The following is a 19,643-nucleotide window of genomic DNA, read 5'->3' on the forward strand; positions in this document are numbered from 1 at the left end:
GTCTGTCTGACTGTCAGGTGTTTCTGTTATTTTCTATTCCGCCTGTCTGTTACTGTTCTGTGTCGACTGATACAACATTTTAGATTTGCCCAAAACATTTAAGTTGTAAACCAGGTGTCTCCAACCTTTTTTCTACAATTCTTCAGTTGTTGTAAACCCACAGTTTCATCAGCGAAGGAGAAATTCTCACTAATAGGGAATTTGAGAAATGAGCTGTTTCTTCCCTTTATGGGATCTTTTATTTCAGCTCATTTAAAAATGGGGACGACACTTTTTTAAATGTTGCTTTTTTGGTTTTGTTCAGTAAACAATTCATAATATAAAAACATCAAATGGATCTTCTGAGACCATGTCGATGCTTAAATCACATCAGAAGACTAGTTTTGAGGTAAAAAAAATAAATATATATATATACACGTATAGTTATTCTCCTTTAGAACGAGGAAGGTGTCGGTCTGACCACGTTTATTGTAGACCTACTGCAGCATGTCATGGCAGAGTTTGCAGAAGTATGGCCACCCAAACCCAATTGATGCAAATAATCAGGATATCTTTGTCAGGTTAGCATTAGCGCGGCTAACTGGCTACATATTGAGGTTAGCCGACGCTGCAGTGAACGGTTCATTCAGAAGGTTAGCATTAGCGCGGCTAACTGGCTACATATTGAGGTTAGCCGACGCTGCAGTTAACGGTTCATTCAGAAGGTTAGCATTAGCACGGCTAACTGGCTACATATTGAGGTTAGCCGACGCTGCAGTTAACGGTTCATTCAGAAGGTTAGCATTAGCGCGGCTAACCGGCTACATATTGAGGTTAGCCGACGCTGCAGTTAACGGTTCATTCAGAAGGTTAGCATTAGCACGGCTAACTGGCTACATATTGAGGTTAGCCGACGCTGCAGTTAACGGTTCATTCAGAAGGTTAGCATTAGCACGGCTAACTGGCTACATATTGAGGTTAGCCGACGCTGCGGTTAACGGTTCATTCAGAAGGTTAGCATTAGCACGGCTAACTGGCTACATATTGAGGTTAGCCGACGCTGCGGTTAACGGTTCATTCAGAAGGTTAGCATTAGCGCGGCTAACCGGCTACATATTGAGGTTAGCCGACGCTGCAGTTAACGGTTCATTCAGAAGGTTAGCATTAGCACGGCTAACTGGCTACATATTGAGGTTAGCCGACGCTGCGGTTAACGGTTCATTCAGAAGGTTAGCATTAGCACGGCTAACTGGCTACATATTGAGGTTAGCCGACGCTGCGGTTAACGGTTCATTCAGAAGGTTAGCATTAACATATATATAATATTGCTAGAAATTGTATGGAACTGGCTACATATTGAGGGTTTAAGTATTTGTCCAGTGTGTAACCAGTCACCCCGGTCACTGCGGTTAACGGTTCATTCAGATTAGGTTATCCTATATTACTCTGTTATACCCCTAGTGTCTGTCTGATCCTATATATTACTCTGTTATACTGGCTACTATATATTATTGAGGTTACTCTGTTATTCCCCTAGATCTGATCCATAGTCTGTTATTCCCCTAGTGCTGTCTGATCCTATATATTTGTTATACGGTTCATTCAGAAGGTTATATTAACTCTGTTATGTCTGTCTATAATATTGCTAGTTAAATTGTGATGGAACAGATTTTTATATTAAAGTGTCTGCATCTTAAACTCTGTTATTGCTTGGTGAGTTACTGGTTGTCTGTAATATTATTTATTCCAGTGTATAACCTGTTATTATAGTGTGTCTGAATATATTACTCTGTTATTCCCCTAGTGTCTGTTGATCTCCTGTTATTCCCAGGATGGACTATATATTACTGTTATTCCTAGGTCTGATCCTATACAGACTTTATCATGAGAATCTATATTACTCAGTTATTCCTCAAGTCACCTATATATTACTCTGTTATACTCCTAGTGTCTGTCTGCTATATATTACTGTTATTCCCCAGTGTCTGTCTGGTCCTATATATTGCTCTGTTATACCCCTAGGGAACCTGAACCTATATATTACTCTGTTATACCCCTAGGGAACCTGATCCTATATATTACTCTGTTATACCCCTAGTGTCTGTCTGATCCTATATATTACTCTGTTATACCCCTAGTGTCTGTCTGATCCTATATATTACTCTGTTATACCCCTAGTGTCTGTCTGATCCTATATATTACTCTGTTATTCCCCTAGTGTCTGTCTGATCCTATATATTACTCTGTTATTCCCCTAGTGTCTGTCTGATCCTATATATTACTCTGTTATACCCCTAGTGTCTGTCTGATCCTATATATTACTGTTATTCCCCTAGTGTCTGTCTGATCCTATATATTACTCTGTTATTCCCCTAGTGTCTGTCTGAACCTATATATTACTCTGTTATTCCCCGTGTCTGTCTGATCCTATATATTACTCTGTTATACCCCTAGTGTCTGTCTGAACCTATATATTACTCTGTTATTCCCCGTGTCTGTCTGATCCTATATATTACTCTGTTATACCCCTAGTGTCTGTCTGAACCTATATATTACTCTGTTATTCCCCTAGTGTCTGTCTGATCCTATATATTACTCTGTTATACCCCTAGTGTCTGTCTGAACCTATATATTACTCTGTTATTCCCCGTGTCTGTCTGATCCTATATATTACTCTGTTATACCCCTAGTGTCTGTCTGAACCTATATATTACTCTGTTATTCCCCTAGTGTCTGTCTGATCCTATATATTACTCTGTTATTCCCCTAGTGTCTGTCTGATCCTATATATTACTCTGTTATTCCCCTAGTGTCTGTCTGATCCTATATATTACTCTGTTATTCCCCTAGTGTCTGTCTGATCCTATATATTACTCTGTTATTCCCCTAGTGTCTGTCTGATCCTATATATTACTCTGTTAGTGTCTGTCTGAACCTCTGTTATTCCCTAGTGTCTGTCTGTCCTATTCTGTTATACTCTGTTATATATTACCCTAGTGTCTGTCTGAACCTATATATTACTCTGTTATTCCCCTAGTGTCTGTCTGATCCTATATATTACTCTGTTATTCCCCTAGTGTCTGTCTGATCCTATATATTACTCTGTTATACTCCTAGTGTCTGTCTGATCCTATATATTACTCTGTTATTCCCCTAGTGTCTGTCTGATTCCCCTAGTGTTTGTCTGAACCTATATATTACTCTGTTATTCCCCTAGTGTCTGTCTGTCTGATCCTATATATTACTCTGTTATACTCCTAGTGTCTGTCTGATCCTATATATTACTGTTATTCCCCTAGTGTCTGTCTGGTCCTATATATTGCTCTGTTATTCCCCTAGTGTCTGTCTGATCCTATATATTACTCTGTTATTCCCCTAGTGTCTGTCTGTCTGAACTTATATATTGCTCTGTTATTCCCTTAGTGTCTGTCTGGTCCTATATATTACTCTGTTATTCCCCTAGTGTCTGTCTGGTCCTATATATTACTCTGTTATACCCCTAGTGTCTGTCTGAACCTATATATTACTCTGTTATTCCCCTAGTGTCTGTCTGATCCTATATATTACTCTGTTATTCCTCTCTCTGTACCAGGTCATCGTCTGCTCAGCGACTCTCCACTCCTTCGACGTAAAGAAGCTGTCAGAGAGGATCATGCACTTCCCCACCTGGGTGGACCTGAAGGGAGAGGATTCTGTCCCTGAGACCGTACATCACGTGGTCGTACCTGTCAACCCTAAACACGACCGCAGCTGGGAACGCCTCGACCGCAAGAACCACATCCTGGTCAGTCTGGGTTCAGAGTGAATAGAACCACATCCTGGTCAGAGTGAATAGAACCACTTCCTGGTCAGTCTGGGGTCAGAGTGAATAGAACCACATCCTGGTCAGTCTGAATAGAACCACATCCTGGTCAGAGTGAATAGAACCACATCAGTCTGGGGTCAGAGTGAATAGAACCACATCCTGGTCAGTCTGGGGTCAGAGTGAATAGAACCATATCCTGGTCAGTCTGGGGTCAGAGTGAATAGAACCACTTCCTGGTCAGTCTGGGGTCAGAGAATAGAACTACTTCCTGGTCAGTCTGGGGTCAGAGTGAATAGAACCACATCCTGGTCAGAGTGAATAGAACCACATCCTGGTCAGTCTGGGGTCAGAGTGAATAGAACCACATCCTGGTCAGTCTGGGGTCAGAGTGAATAGAACCACTTCCTGGTCAGTCTGGGGTCAGAGTGAATAGAACCACTTCCTGGTCAGTCTGGGGTCAGAGAATAGAACCACTTCCTGGTCAGTCTGGGGTCAGAGAATAGAACTACTTCCTGGTCAGTCTGGGGTCAGAGAATAGAAGCACTTCTGGTTTGATCAGGGGTCACCATAGAGTTGAGTAGAGCAGGGGGCTTCCCAAACTCGGGCCTGGGACCCAGGGTGCACCTTTTGGTTTTTAGAATTACACAGCTGATTTTAAATAATCAAAGCTTGATGTGTTAGTTATTTAAATCAACTGTATAGTTGAAAGATCAGAAGGTGTACCCAGGGGAGCCCCAGACCTGAGTTTAGGAAACCCTGAGGTAGAGGATGTTCGGTATCTTCTGAGAGCATGAACCCTTATGGGTTCTCTCCGTCTTATTTTAATACTCTAATTCCTCCTTCCTCTCTTTCCTCCTCCTTTCCCTCCTTCCTCCTCCTCTCGTTTCTCTTTCCTTTCTCTCCTCCCTCCTCTCGTTCCTCCTTCTCTCCTCTCGTTCCTCCTTCTCTCCTTTCTCCTCCCTCCTTTCTCTCCTCTCTCTCTCTCCTCTCCTTCCTCCTCCCTCTCTCCTCTCCTTCCTCCTCTCCTGTGTGTTTCAGACTGATGAGGTCCATGCTAAAGACAACACCAGACCAGGAGCCAACAGCTCAGGTCAGACTGACCCCCTGCATAAAGCCTCCATCCCAAATGGCACCTTGTTTCTAAAGCATCCTGGTGAAAGTAGTGCACTATATAGGGGCCCTGGTCAAAGTAGTGCACTATATAGGGGCCCTGGTTAAAGTAGTGCACTATATAGGGGCCCTGGTTAAAGTAGTGCACTATATAGGGGCCCTGGTCAAAGTAGTGCACTATATAGGGGCCCTGGTCAAAGTAGTGCACTATATAGGGGCCCTGGTCAAAGTAGTGCACTATATAGGGGCCCTGGTTAAAGTAGTGCACTATATAGGGGCCCTGGTCAAAGTAGTGCACTATATAGGGGCCCTGGTTAAAGTAGTGCACTATATAGGGGCCCTGGTCAAAGTAGTTCACTATATAGGGGCCCTGGTCAAAGTAGTGCACTATATAATGGCCCTGGTCAAAGTAGTGCACTATATAGGGGCCCTGGTCAAAGTAGTGCACTATATAGGGGCCCTGGTCAAAGTAGTGCACTATATAGGGGCCCTGGTTAAAGTAGTGCACTATATAGGGGCCCTGGTTAAAGTAGTGCACTATATAGGGGCCCTGGTCAAAGTGATGCACTATATAGGGGTCCTGGTTAAAGTAGTGCACTATATAGGGGCCCTGGTCAAAGTGATGCACTATATAGGGGTCCTGGTTAAAGTAGTGCACTATTTAGGGGCCCTGGTTAAAGTAGTGCACTATATAGGGGCCCTGGTCAAAGTGATGCACTATATAGGGGCCCTGGTCAAAGTAGTGCACTATATAGGGCACTGGTCAAAGGGGGAGCCCTGATATTACATTGTAATGTCCTGTTGTTTTCTAGCGTAAGGCTATGGTCTGACCTGTTACTGTGTGTGTGTGTGTGTGTGTGTGTGTGTAGAGATGTGGTCTGAGGCCATCAAGATCTTGAAGGGGGAGTACACCATCAGAGCCATCAGGGAACACAACATGGACCAGGCCATCATCTTCTGTCGGACCAAGATCGACTGTGACAACATGGAGCAGTACTTCATCGTACAGGGAGGAGGTGAGTTAGAATACTACTACTGTACTACATAAATACTACAATACTACAACATGGAGAAGTACTTCATAGTACAGGGAGTGGGTCAGTTAGAATACTACTACTATACTACATAAATACTACAACATGGAGCAGTACTTCATAGTACAGGGAGGAGGTGAGTTAGAATACTACTACTGTACTACATAAATACTACAACATGGAGCAGTACTTCATAGTACAGGGAGTGGGTCAGTTAGAATACTACTACTATACTACAACATGGAGCAGTACTTCATAGTACAGGGAGGAGGCGAGTTAGATTACTACTACTGTACTATTTAAATACTACAATACTTCAACATGGAGCAGTACTTCATAGTACAGGGAGGAGGTGAGTTAGAATACTGTACTACATAAATACTACAATACTACAACATGGAGAAGTACTTCATAGTACAGGGAGTGGGTCAGTTAGAATACTACTACTATACTACATAAATACTACAACATGGAGCAGTACTTCATAGTACAGGGAGGAGGCGAGTTAGATTACTACTACTGTACTATTTAAATACTACAATACTTCAACATGGAGCAGTACTTCATAGTACAGGGAGGAGGTGAGTTAGAATACTGTACTACATAAATACTACTACAACATGGAGCAGTACTTCATCGTACAGGGGGGAGGTGAATTAGAATACTACTACTGTACTACATAAATACTACTACAACATGGAGCAGTACTTCGTCGTACAGGGGGGAGGTGAGTTAGAATACTACTACTGTACTACATAAATACTACTACAACATGGAGCAGTACTTCATGGTACAGGGAGGAGGTGAGTTAGAATACTGTACTACATAAATACTACAATACTACAACATGGATCAGTTCTTCATAGTACAGGGAGGAGGTGAGTTAGAATACTACAACTGTACTACATAAATACTACAATACTACAACATGGATCAGTTCTTCATAGTACAGGGAGGAGGTGAGTTAGAATACTACAACTGTACTACATAAATACTACAATACTACAACATGGATCAGTTCTTCATAGTACAGGGAGGAGGTGAGTTAGAATACTACAACTGTACTACATAAATACTACAATACTACAACATGGAGCAGTGTTCATAGTACAGGAGGAGGTGAATTAGAATCCCTCCACTGTACCAGATAAATACTACTACAACATTTCCTGTACTTCTCCAGGGGAGGTGAATTAGAATACTACTACTGTACTACATTAATACTATTACAACATGGAGCAGTACTTCATAGTACAGGGAGGACGTGAGTTAGAATACTGTACTACATAAATACTACAATACTACAACATGGATCAGTTCTTCATAGTACAGGGAGGAGGTGAGTTAGAATACTACCACTGTACTACATAAATACTACTACAAGGAGGTGTGTTTTACCCTGTCCCCTCCCTCCATTAGGTCCAGATAAAAAAGGCCACCAGCTTTCCTGTGTCTGTCTCCATGGTGACCGGAAGCCCAATGAACGCAAGACCAATCTGGACCGATTCAAGGTCAGCAGCCTCACTTAGCCACTGGCGGGACGTGACCTCACTTAGCCACGGGCGGGACGTGACCTCACTTAGCCACGGGCGGGACGTGACCTCACTTAGCCACGGGCGGGACGTGACCTCACTTAGCCACGGGCGGGACGTGACCTCACTTAGCCACGGGCGGGACGTGGCCTCACTTAGCCACGGGCGGGACGTGACCTCACTTAGCCACTGGCGGGACGTGACCTCACTTAGCCACGGGCGGGACGTGACCTCACTTAGCCACGGGCGGGACGTGACCTCACTTAGCCACTGGCGGGACGTGACCTCACTTAGCCACTGACGGGACGTGACCTCACTTAGCCACGGGCGGGACGTGACCTCACTTAGCCACGGGCGGGACGTGCCTCACTTAGCCACGGGCGGGACGTGCCTCACTTAGCCACTGGCGGGACGTGGCCTCACTTAGCCACGGGCGGGACGTGGCCTCACTTAGCCACGGGCGGGACGTGGCCTCACTTAGCCACTGGCGGGACGTTTCCTCACTTAGCCACTGGCGGGATATGACCGGGGCACTACTCTGGAGCAGGGGGAACGGGCACTACTCTGGAGCGGGGGGGGGCACTACTCTGGAGCGGGGGGCACGGGGCACTACTCTGGAGCGGGGGGGAATAGGCGGCCATGTGGGATGTAGACATGATTAGAGGTATGGTTGGCAGTGGGACCCCCAGCTGTTCCTCATAAATGTCTCTCACAGGAAAAATAAATAAAATAAAACACTTCCTATTTTACACTTTTATTTTCTATTCTGTTTTCAGCAACAGCATCAAATATGATATTGACTTCCTGTATCTCCTTACAGAAACAGGAAGTGAAGTTTTTGATCTGTACAGACGTGGCGGCCAGGGGCATCGACATCCACGGAGTCCCCTACGGTGAGATTAACACACAGACCATGAGATTAACACAGACCATGAGATTAACACAGACACACAACACAGACCATGAGATTAACACAGACACACAACACAGACCATGAGATTAACACAGACACAGACCATGAGATTAACACCACAGACCATGAGATTAACACAGACCATGAGATTAACACAGACACAGACCATGAGATTGACACAGACCATGAGATTAACACAGACACACAACACAGACCATGAGATTAACACAGACACACAACACAGACCATGAGATTAACACAGACACACAACACAGACCATGAGATTAACACAGACACAGACCATGAGATTAACACAGAGACACAACACAGACCATGAGATTAACACAGACACAGACCATGAGATTAACACAGACACAGACCATGAGATTAACACAGACACAGACCATGAGATTAACACAGACACAGACCATGAGATTAACACAGACACAGACCATGAGATTAACACAGAAACACAACACAGACCATGAGATTAACACAGACACAGACCATGAGATTGTTGCTTTTAATCCAGAAACACAGTGACACAGACCATGAGATTAACACAGACACAGACCATGAGATTAACACAATACAGTCAGACCATGAGATTAACACAGAAACACAACACAGACCATGAGATTAATCTAGTCTGGTGGGGAGACACAGATATAACCTCCTTTTCAGGTCCAAGTCAGTAATATCCTGTTGCTTTTTAATCCATGTTGACCCTGATCAATGTGTTCCAGTGATCAGTCGTGACTCTGCCAGATGAGAAGCAAAACTGGGGAGACGTCCATCTAGTCTGGTGGGGAGATCGGTAGTCTGGTGGGGAGAGCAGAGAGGTCAGTAATATCTGGTCTGGGGGGTCAGAGAGGTCAGTAATATCTAGTCTGGTGGGCAGAGCAGAGGTCAGTAATATCTAGTCTGGTGGGGGGAGAGCAGAGAGGTCAGTAATATCTAGTCTGGTGGGGAGAGCAGAGAGGTCAGTAATATCTAGTCTGGTGGGGAGAGCAGAGAGGTCAGTAATATCTAGTCTGGTGGGGGAGAGGTCAGTAATATCTAGTCTGGTGGTCAGTAATATCTAGTCAGAGAGGTCAGTAATATCTAGTCTGGTGGGGAGAGCAGAGAGGTCAGTAATATCTAGTCTGGTGGGGGGGGGGGTCTGGTGGGGAGAGAGGTCAGTAATATCTAGTCTGGTGGGGGAGGCAGAGAGGTCAGTAATATCTAGTCTGGTGGGGTCAGAGAGGTCAGTAATATCTAGTCTGGTGGAGAGCAGAGAGGTCAGTAATATCTAGTCTGGTGGGGAGAGCAGAGAGGTCAGTAATATCTAGTCAGTAATATCTAGTCTGGTGGGGAGAGCAGAGAGGTCAGTAATATCTAGTCTGGTGGGGAGTCAGCAGAGAGGTCAGTAATATCTAGTCTGGTGGGGAGAGCAGAGAGGTCAGTAATATCTAGTCTGGTGGGAGAACAGAGGTCAGTAATATCTAGTCTGGTGGGGAGAGCAGAGAGGTCAGTAATATCTAGTCTGGTGGGAGAGAGCAGAGAGGTCAGTAATATCTAGTCTGGTGGGGGGGGTCAGAGGTCAGTAATATCTAGTCTGGTGGGGGAGAGCAGAGAGGGTCTGGAGGGGAGAGGTCAGTAATATCTAGTCTGGTGGGGTCAGAGGTCAGTAATATCTAGTCTGGTGGGGTCAGAGGTCAGTAATATCTAGTCTGGTGGGAGAGAGAGGTCAGTAATATCTAGTCTGGTGGGGTCAGAGGTCAGTAATATCTAGTCTGGTGGGGGGGTCAGAGGTCAGTAATATCTAGTCTGGTGGGGGCAGAGAGGTCAGTAATATCTAGTCTGGTGGGGAGAGGTCAGCAGAGAGCAGAGGTCAGTAATATCTAGTCTGGTGGAGAGAGCAGAGAGGTAATATCTAGTCTGGTGGGGGAGAGAGGTCAGTAATATCTAGTCTGGTGGGGTCAGAGAGGTCAGTAATATCTAGTCTGGTGGGGGAGCAGAGAGGTCAGTAATATCTAGTCTGGTGGGGAGAGCAGAGAGGTCAGTAATATCTAGTCTGGTGGGGGAGGCAGAGAGGTCAGTAATATCTAGTCTGGTGGGGGAGAGTCAGTAATATCTAGTCTGGTGGGGGAGAGGGTCTAGAGAGGTCAGTAATATCTAGTCTGGTGGGGAGAGAGAGTAATATCTAGTCAGAGAGGTCAGTAATATCTAGTCTGGTGGGGAGAGAGGCAGAGAGGTCAGTAATATCTAGTCTGGTGGGGGGGAGAGGTCAGTAATATCTAGAGAGGTCAGTAATATCTAGTCTGGTGGGAGAGCAGAGAGGTCAGTAATATCTAGTCTGGTGGGGAGAGCAGAGAGGTCAGTAATATCTAGTCTGGTGGGGGAGAGCAGAGAGGTCAGTAATATCTAGTCTGGTGGGGGAGCAGAGGTCAGTAATATCTAGTCTGGTGGGGGAGAGCAGAGGTCAGTAATATCTAGTCTGGTGGGGAGAGAGAGGTCAGTAATATCTAGTCTGGTGGGGAGAGGGGAGAGCAGAGAGGTCAGTAATATCTAGTCTGGTGGGGGAGAGGTCAGTAATATCTAGTCTGGTGGGCAGAGAGATCAGTAGTATCTAGTCTGGTGGGCAGAGAGGTCAGTAATATCTAGTCTGGTGGGGAGAGCAGAGAGGTCAGTAATATCTAGTCTGGTGGGGAGAGAGAGAGTCAGTAATATCTAGTCTGGTGGGGGAGCAGAGAGTCAGTAATATCTAGTCTGGTGGGGAGAGAGGTCAGTAATATCTAGTCTGGTGGGGAGAGCAGAGAGGTCAGTAATATCTAGTCTGGTGGGGGGGAGGTCAGAGTCAGAGAGGTCAGTAATATCTAGTCTGGTGGGGAGAGGTCAGTAATATCAGAGAGGTCAGTAATATCTAGTCTGGTGGGGAGAGAGGTCAGTAATATCTAGTCAGAGAGGTCAGTAATATCTAGTCTGGTGGGGCAGAGAGGTCAGTAATATCTAGTCTGGTGGGGGGGGAGAGCAGAGAGGTCAGTAATATCTAGTCTGGTGGGGAGAGCAGAGGTCAGTAATATCTAGTCTGGTGGGGCAGAGAGGTCAGTAATATCTAGTCTGGTGGGAGAGAGAGGTCAGTAATATCTAGTCTGGTGGGGAGAGAGGTCAGTAATATCTAGTCTGGTGGGGGAGAGCAGAGGTCAGTAATATCTAGTCTGGTGGGAGAGGGTCAGAGAGGTCAGTAATATCTAGTCTGGTGGGGAGAGCAGAGAGGTCAGTAATATCTAGAGAGGTCAGTAATATCTAGTCTGGTCTAGTCTGGTGGGGAGAGCAGAGAGGTCAGTAATATCTAGTCTGGTGGGAGAGAGCAGAGAGGTCAGTAATATCTAGTCTGGTGGGGGGGAGTAATATCTAGTCAGAGAGGTCAGTAATATCTAGTCTGGTGGGGAGTAATATCTAGTCAGAGAGGTCAGTAATATCTAGTCTGGTGGGGAGAGCAGAGAGGTCAGTAATATCTAGTCTGGTGGGGAGGCAGAGAGGTCAGTAATATCTAGTCTGGTGAGAGGTCAGTAATATCTAGTCAGAGAGGTCAGTAATATCTAGTCTGGTGGGGAGAGCAGAGAGGTCAGTAATATCTAGTCTGGTGGGGAGAGAGGTCAGTAATATCTAGTCTGGTGGGGAGAGCAGAGAGGTCAGTAATATCTAGTCTGGTGGGGAGAGAGCAGAGAGGTCAGTAATATCTAGTCTGGTGGGGAGGTCAGTAATATCAGAGAGGTCAGTAATATCTAGTCTGGTGGGAGGAGAGGTCAGTAATATCTAGTCTGGTGGGGGAGAGAGGTCAGTAATATCTAGTCTGGTGGGGAGAGCAGAGAGGTCAGTAATATCTAGTCTGGTGGGGAGAGCAGAGAGGTCAGTAATATCTAGTCTGGTGGGGGAGAGCAGAGAGGTCAGTAATATCTAGTCTGGTGGGCAGAGAGGTCAGTAATATCTAGTCTGGTGGGGGAGAGGTCAGTAATATCTAGTCTGGTGGGAGAGAGAGAACAGAGGTCAGTAATATCTAGTCTGGTGGGGGGGAGAGTCTGGTGGGGAGGTCAGTAATATCTAGTCTGGTGGGGGGAGGTCAGAGAACAGAGGTCAGTAATATCTAGTCTGGTGGGGAGAGAGCAGAGAGGTCAGTGGGGGAGAGGTCAGTAATATCTAGTCTGGTGGGGAGAGTCAGAGAGGTCAGTAATATCTAGTCTGGTGGGGAGAGCAGAGAGGTCAGTAATATCTAGTCTGGTGGGGAGAGCAGAGAGGTCAGTAATATCTAGTCTGGTGGGGGGAGCAGAGAGGTCAGTAATATCTAGTCTGGTGGGGTCAGAGAGGTCAGTAATATCTAGTCTGGTGGGGTCAGAGAGGTCAGTAATATCTAGTCTGGTGGGGGAGCAGAGAGGTCAGTAATATCTAGTCTGGTGGGGGAGAGAGGAGAGCAGAGAGGTCAGTAATATCTAGTCTGGTGGGGAGAGCAGAGTCTGGTCAGGTCAATATCTAGTCTGGTGGGGGGGAGCAGAGAGGTCAGTAATATCTAGTCTGGTGGGGAGAGCAGAGAGGTCAGTAATATCTAGTCTGGTGGGGGAGAGGCAGAGAGGTCAGTAATATCTAGTCTGGTGGGGAGCAGCAGAGGTCAGTAATATCTAGTCTGGTGGGGAGAGAGCAGAGAGGTCAGTAATATCTAGTCTGGTGGGGAGAGAGTCAGTAATATCTAGTCTGGTGGGGAGAGAGGTCAGTAATATCTAGTCTGGTGGGGAGCAGAGGTCAGTAATATCTAGTCTGGTGGGGAGGCAGAGGTCAGTAATATCTAGTCTGGTGGGGAGCAGAGGGTCAGATCTAGTCAGAGAGGTCAGTAATATCTAGTCTGGTGGGGAGAGCAGAGAGGTCAGTAATATCTAGTCTGGTGGGGTAATATCTAGTCTGGTGGAGAGCAGAGAGGTCAGTAATATCTAGTCTGGTGGGGCAGAGAGGTCAGTAATATCTAGTCTGGTGGGCAGAGAGGTCAGTAATATCTAGTCTGGTGGAGGCAGAGAGGTCAGTAATATCTAGTCTGGTGGGGAGGCAGAGAGGTCAGTAATATCTAGTCTGGTGGGGAGAGCAGAGAGGTCAGTAATATCTAGTCTGGTGGGAGAGAGAGGTCAGTAATATCTAGTCTGGTGGGGAGAGGTCAGTAATATCTAGTCTGGTGGGGGGGGGAGAGTCAGAGAGGTCAGTAATATCTAGTCTGGTGGGGGCAGAGAGGTCAGTAATATCTAGTCTGGTGGGGAGCAGAGGCAGAGGTCAGTAATATCTAGTCTGGTGGGGAGAGTCAGTAATATCAGAGAGGTCAGTAATATCTAGTCTGGTGGGGGAGAGAGGTCAGTAATATCTAGTCTGGTGGGGAGGCAGAGAGGTCAGTAATATCTAGTCTGGTGGGGGAGCAGAGAGGTCAGTAATATCTAGTCTGGTGGGGGAGAGCAGAGAGGTCAGTAATATCTAGTCTGGTGGGGAGAGAGGTCAGTAATAATATCTAGTCTGGTGGGGGGAGAGCAGAGAGGTCAGTAATATCTAGTCTGGTGGGGAGAGCAGAGAGGTCAGTAATATCTAGTCTGGTGGGGGGAGAGCAGAGAGGTCAGTAATATCTAGTCTGGTGGGAGAGGCTAGTCTGGTGGGGAGAGGTCAGTCAGTAATATCTAGTCTGGTGGGGAGAGCAGAGAGGTCAGTAATATCTAGTCTGGTGGGGAGAGCAGAGAGGTCAGTAATATCTAGTCTGGTGGGGAGAGCAGAGAGGTCAGTAATATCTAGTCTGGTGGGGAGCAGAGAGGTCAGTAATATCTAGTCTGGTGGGGAGGGGTCAGAGTCAGAGAGGTCAGTAATATCTAGTCTGGTGGGGAGAGGGTCAGTAATATCAGAGAGGTCAGTAATATCTAGTCTGGTGGGGCAGAGGGAGTCAGAGGTCAGTAATATCTAGTCTGGTGGGGAGAGAGAGGTCAGTCAGTAATATCTAGTCTGGTGGGGTCAGAGAGGTCAGTAATATCTAGTCTGGTGGGGAGCAGAGAGGTCAGTAATATCTAGTCTGGTGGGGAGCAGAGGTCAGTAATATCTAGTCTGGTGGTAATATCTAGTCTGATGGGGAGGAGGTCAGAGAGAGGTCAGTAATATCTAGTCTGGTGGGGTCAGAGGTCAGTAATATCTAGTCTGGTGGGGGCAGAGAGGTCAGTAATATCTAGTCTGGTGGGGAGAGCAGAGAGGTCAGTAATATCTAGTCTGGTGGGGGAGAGCAGAGAGGTCAGTAATATCTAGTCTGGTGGGGAGAGAGGTCAGTAATATCTAGTCTGGTGGGGAGGGGTCAGAGTCTGGTGGGGTCAGTAATATCTAGTCTGGTGGGGTCAGAGGTCAGTAATATCTAGTCTGGTGGGAGTCAGTAATATCTAGTCAGAGAGGTCAGTAATATCTAGTCTGGTGGGGAGAGGTCAGTAATATCTAGTCTGGTGGGGAGAGGTCAGTAATATCTAGTCTGGTGGGGAGTCAGAGGTCAGTAATATCTAGTCTGGTGGGGAGCAGAGAGGTCAGTAATATCTAGTCTGGGGAGGGGGAGTCTGGTCAGTAATATCTAGTCTGTGGGGTGGGGTCAGTAATATCAGAGGTCAGTAATATCTAGTCTGGTGGGGAGAGCAGAGAGGTCAGTAATATCTAGTCTGGTGGGGAGAGGTCAGAGAGGTCAGTAATATCTAGTCTGGTGGGGAGAGGGTCAGAGGTCAGTAATATCTAGTCTGGTGGGGAGAGAGGTCAGTAATATCTAGTCTGGTGGGGGAGAGGTCAGTAATATCTAGTCTGGTGGGGAGAGAGGTCAGTAATATCTAGTCTGGTGGGGTCAGAGGTCAGTAATATCTAGTCTGGTGGGGGCAGAGGTCATCTAGTCTGGTAATATCTAGTCTGGTGGGGAGCAGAGGTCAGTAATATCTAGAGGTCAGTAATATCTAGTCTGGTGGGGAGAGCAGCAGAGGTCAGTAATATCTAGTCTGGTGGGGGAGAGGCAGAGAGGTCAGTAATATCTAGTCTGGTGGGGTCAGAGGTCAGTAATATCTAGTCTGGGGGGGCAGAGAGGTCAGTAATATCTAGTCTGGTGGGGAGAGCAGAGAGGTCAGTAATATCTAGTCTGGTGGGGAGAGGGAGAGCAGAGAGGTCAGTAATATCTAGTCTGGTGGAGAGCAGAGAGGTCAGTAATATCTAGTCTGGTGGGGAGAGAGGTCAGTAATATCTAGTCTGGTGGGGTCAGAGGTCAGTAATATCTAGTCTGGTGGGGAGAGCAGAGAGATCAGTAATATCTAGTCTGGTGGGGTCAGAGGTCAGTAATATCTAGTCTGGTGGAGAGAGAGAGAACAGAGAGGTCAGTAATATCTAGTCTGAATCTGTGTTGACGATGCTTTTTAGTTCTAAACTAGGTTTCATCTGTCTGGGAAAACCACATCTAGAAAAAGTCACGTTTCTCTTCATCTTTTAGGATGGGGTTGGCCATCTCTCTCGTTGCCATGGAGAAGGAGAAGGTAAGGCCATCAGTCAGAATGTGTGTTGTAATTCTGTGGTCTCAGGTCAACAGGTCACTGACTCATTCTGTCTGTAGGTGTGGTCTCAGGTCAACAGGTCACTGACTCATTCTGTCTGTAGGTGTGGTCTCAGGTCAAGAGGTCACTGACTCATTCTGTCTGTGGGGGAGGTGTGGTCTCAGGTCAACAGGTCACTGTAATTCTGTCTGTAGGTGTGGTCTCAGGTCAAGCAGGTCACTGACTCAGTTCTGTCTGTGGGAGAGCAGTGTGGTCTCAGGTCAACAGGTCTGCTGACTCGTTCTGTCTGTAGGTGTGGTCTCAGGTCAACAGGTCACTGGAGTTCTGTCTGTAGGTGTGGTCTCAGGTCAGGTCGTCTGACTCGTTCTGTCTGTAGGTGTGGTACCCATAATTCTGTGGTCTCAGGTCTGACTCGTTCTGTCTGTAGGTGTGGTCTCAGGTCAGAGGTCAGGTCACTGACTCAGTAATTCTGTCTGTAGGTGTGGTCTCAGGTCAACAGGTCACTGACTCATTCTGTCTGTAGGTGTGGTCTCAGGTCAACAGGTCACTGACTCATTCTGTCTGTAGGTGTGGTCTCAGGTCAACAGGTCACTGACTCATTCTGTCTGTAGGTGTGGTCTCAGGTCAAGGTCAGTAATATCAGTCTGACTCATTCTGTCTGTAGGTGTGGTCTCAGGTCAACAGGTCACTGACTCATTCTGTCTGTAGGTGTGGTCTCAGGTCAACTAGTCTGGGGCAGAGTCACTGACTCATTCTGTCTGGTGGGGAGGAGGTGTGGTCTCAGGTCAACAGGTCACTGACTCATTCTGTCTGTAGGTGTGGTCTCAGGTCAACAGGTCACTGACTCATTCTGTCTGTAGGTGTGATCTCAGGTCAACAGGTCACTGACTCATTCTGTCTGTAGGTGTGGTCTCAGGTCAACAGGTCGCTGACTCGTTCTGTCTGTAGGTGTGGTACCATAATTCTGTGGTCTCAGGTCACTGACTCGTTCTGTCTGTAGGTGTGGTCTCAGGTCAACAGGTCACTGACTCGTTCTGTCTGTAGGTGTGGTCTCAGGTCAACAGGTCACTGACTCATTCTGTCTGTAGGTGTGGTCTCAGGTCAACAGGTCACTGACTCATTCTGTCTGTAGGTGTGGTCTCAGGTCAACAGGTCACTGACTCATTCTGTCTGTAGGTGTGGTCTCAGGTCAACAGGTCACTGACTCATTCTGTCTGTAGGTGTGGTCTCAGGTCAACAGGTCACTGACTCTCATTCTGTCTGTAGGTGTGGTCTCAGGTCAACAGGTCACTGACTCATTCTGTCTGTAGGTGTGGTCTCAGGTCAACAGGTCACTGACTCATTCTGTCTGTAGGTGTGGTCTCAGGTCAACAGGTCACTGACTCATTCTGTCTGTAGGTGTGATCTCAGGTCAACAGGTCACTGACTCATTCTGTCTGTAGGTGTGGTCTCAGGTCAACAGGTCACTGACTCATTCTGTCTGTAGGTGTGGTACCATACGTGTGCTAACCGGGGAAGAGGGTGTCACAACACCAGGCTGAAGGACGATGGAGGATGTACCATCTGGTACAATGAGAAGGAGGTGAGGAAACCAATACTACCTCTGTTCCTCTGCTCTTCATACTCCCTCCTTCCATTCTCTCTCTCTCCACTCTCTCTCTCTCTCCACTCTCCCTCGCTCTACCCCAACCCCCTCGCTCTACCCCAACCCCCGCTTTAACCCCTCGCTCTCAACCCCAACCCCTCGCTCTACCCCAACCCCCTCTCCCTCGCTCTACCCCAACCCCTCTCCCTCGCTTCTACCCCAACCCCTCTCCCTCGCTCTACCCCAACCCCTCTCCCTCGCTCTACCCCAACCCTCTCCTCGCTCTACCCAACCCTCTCCTCGCTCTACCCCAACCCCCTCGCTCGCCCCTCCCTCCTCAACCCTCTCCCTCGCTCTACCCAACCCCTCTCCTCGCTCTACTCCCCCTCCCTCGCTCTACCCTCAACCCCTCGCTCTACCCCAACCCCCTCGCTCTACCCCTCTCCTCGCTCTACCCTAACCCCCCATGAGTCTCTCCGTTCCTCAGCTGCTCTCCTCGCATTTAAAGTCTACCCAACCCAGTGTGAACCCTCTCCCCCTCCCCTCCTCTCTCTCTCCATGAGTCTCTCCGTTCCTCAGCTGCTGTCCGATGTAGAGGAACATTTAAAGTGTACCATCACCCAGTGTGAACCCTCTCCCCCCTCCCCTCTCTCTCTCCCTCTCTCTCTCCCTCTCTCTCTCCGTTCCTCAGCTCCTGTCCGATGTAGAGGAACATTTAAAGTGTACCATCACCCAGTGTGAACCGGACATCAAGGTTCCTGTGGACGACTTTGACGGCAAGGTGACCTACGGCAAGCGCAGAGCAGCAGCAGGTGTGTGTTAGACGGGATCGCTACTGGCGTTTTTATACACACTAAAGCAGCCAGATGGTGAAGCTTCACACCAGCCAACGCTTGGCACGGCGCATGGTGATCTAAGGCTTGCGTGTCGCTGCTCGGCCACGGAAACCCACTTTACGGCGGGGGCCGTTGTTGCTCCTAGACATTTCCACTTCGCAACACTGCCAATGTTTGTCTATGGAGATTGCATGGCTGTGTGCTCGATTTTATACACCAGTCAGCAACGGGTGTGGCTGAAATAGAATTCACTAAGTTGTCCACATTCTTTTGTGTGTGTATATATAATATAATTTAAAGCTTAGTTCATTACGTCTCTCTGTCTCTCTCTCCAGGTGGTAACTTTAGTGGTCATGTGGCTGCGTTGGCTCCTACAGTTCAGGAGCTGGCCAATCTGGAGAGAGAAGCTCAGACCTCCTTCCTTCATCTGGGGTACCTGCCCAACCAGCTGTTCAAAGCCTTCTGAAAGCACACCTGCTGGTCTAGATACGCAGTTACACCTGGGCTGACTTCAACCAACTTAACGTCCTGCTTCCTGTCTACACACACACACACACACACCTGTTCTGACTGTCTGTACCGTGTGCAGGTCTTCCAAAGAGAAGAGACTAGCGTATCGGCTAAAAGCTAAACCAACACACCTGTTCTGACTACCTGGAGCAGGAGCTGTCGGAGTTCAACAAGTCTCTGGTTGGAGACGAGATGGTCCAGGGTCTGGAGCTGAACGTTGTGACTAAAATGAGTTATTATTTCCCTTCTAAAGGATTCATCTGATAAAATTACCCTAAAATGATTTGAGTTTGATCTGTTAAAATAAAGCGTCAAATTAAACCGTTTCATTGTCGTTTTTGGTTTCGTTCCACCGATTCACCACAAAACATGTTAAATAAAACTACTACCAGGACCTAGAAGATGTCTCCTACTACCAGGACCTAGAAGATGTCTCCTACTACCAGGACCTAGAAGATGTCTCCTACTACCAGGACCTAGAAGATGTCTCCTACTACCAGGACCTAGAAGATGTCTACTACTACCAGGACCTAGAAGATGTCTCCTACTACCAGGACCTAGATGTCTACTACTACCAGGACCTAGAAGATGTCTACTACTACCAGGACCTAGATGTCTACTACTACCAGGACCTAGATGTCTACTACTACCAGGACCTAGATCTCTACTACTACCAGGACCTAGATGTCTACTACTACCAGGACCTAGAAGATGTCTACTACTACCAGGACCTAGATGTCTACTACTACCAGGACCTAGAAGATGTCTACTACTACCAGG

At 47.2% G+C, this 19,643-nt stretch overlaps 1 protein-coding gene across 1 annotated transcript in view; it reads left to right on the top strand.

Annotated features, from left to right (window-relative positions):
- Positions 1–19,184, top strand: part of ddx1 (DEAD (Asp-Glu-Ala-Asp) box helicase 1) — a 52,113-nt gene extending 32,929 nt beyond the window's left edge. The window contains 11 exon segments of the mRNA XM_065026087.1: positions 3,507–3,763; positions 4,823–4,874; positions 5,764–5,910; positions 7,348–7,439; positions 8,281–8,353; positions 9,127–9,178; positions 9,335–9,355; positions 15,872–15,914; positions 17,419–17,514; positions 18,209–18,329; positions 18,689–19,184. Coding sequence (XP_064882159.1) covers positions 3,507–3,763; positions 4,823–4,874; positions 5,764–5,910; positions 7,348–7,439; positions 8,281–8,353; positions 9,127–9,178; positions 9,335–9,355; positions 15,872–15,914; positions 17,419–17,514; positions 18,209–18,329; positions 18,689–18,819 — 1,085 coding nt within the window. The 3' untranslated portion in view covers positions 18,820–19,184.
- The last annotated feature ends 459 nt before the right edge of the window (positions 19,185–19,643 follow it).

Source organism: Oncorhynchus nerka, linkage group LG13, assembly GCF_034236695.1.
Source record: "Oncorhynchus nerka isolate Pitt River linkage group LG13, Oner_Uvic_2.0, whole genome shotgun sequence".
Lineage (NCBI taxonomy): Eukaryota > Metazoa > Chordata > Actinopteri > Salmoniformes > Salmonidae > Oncorhynchus > Oncorhynchus nerka.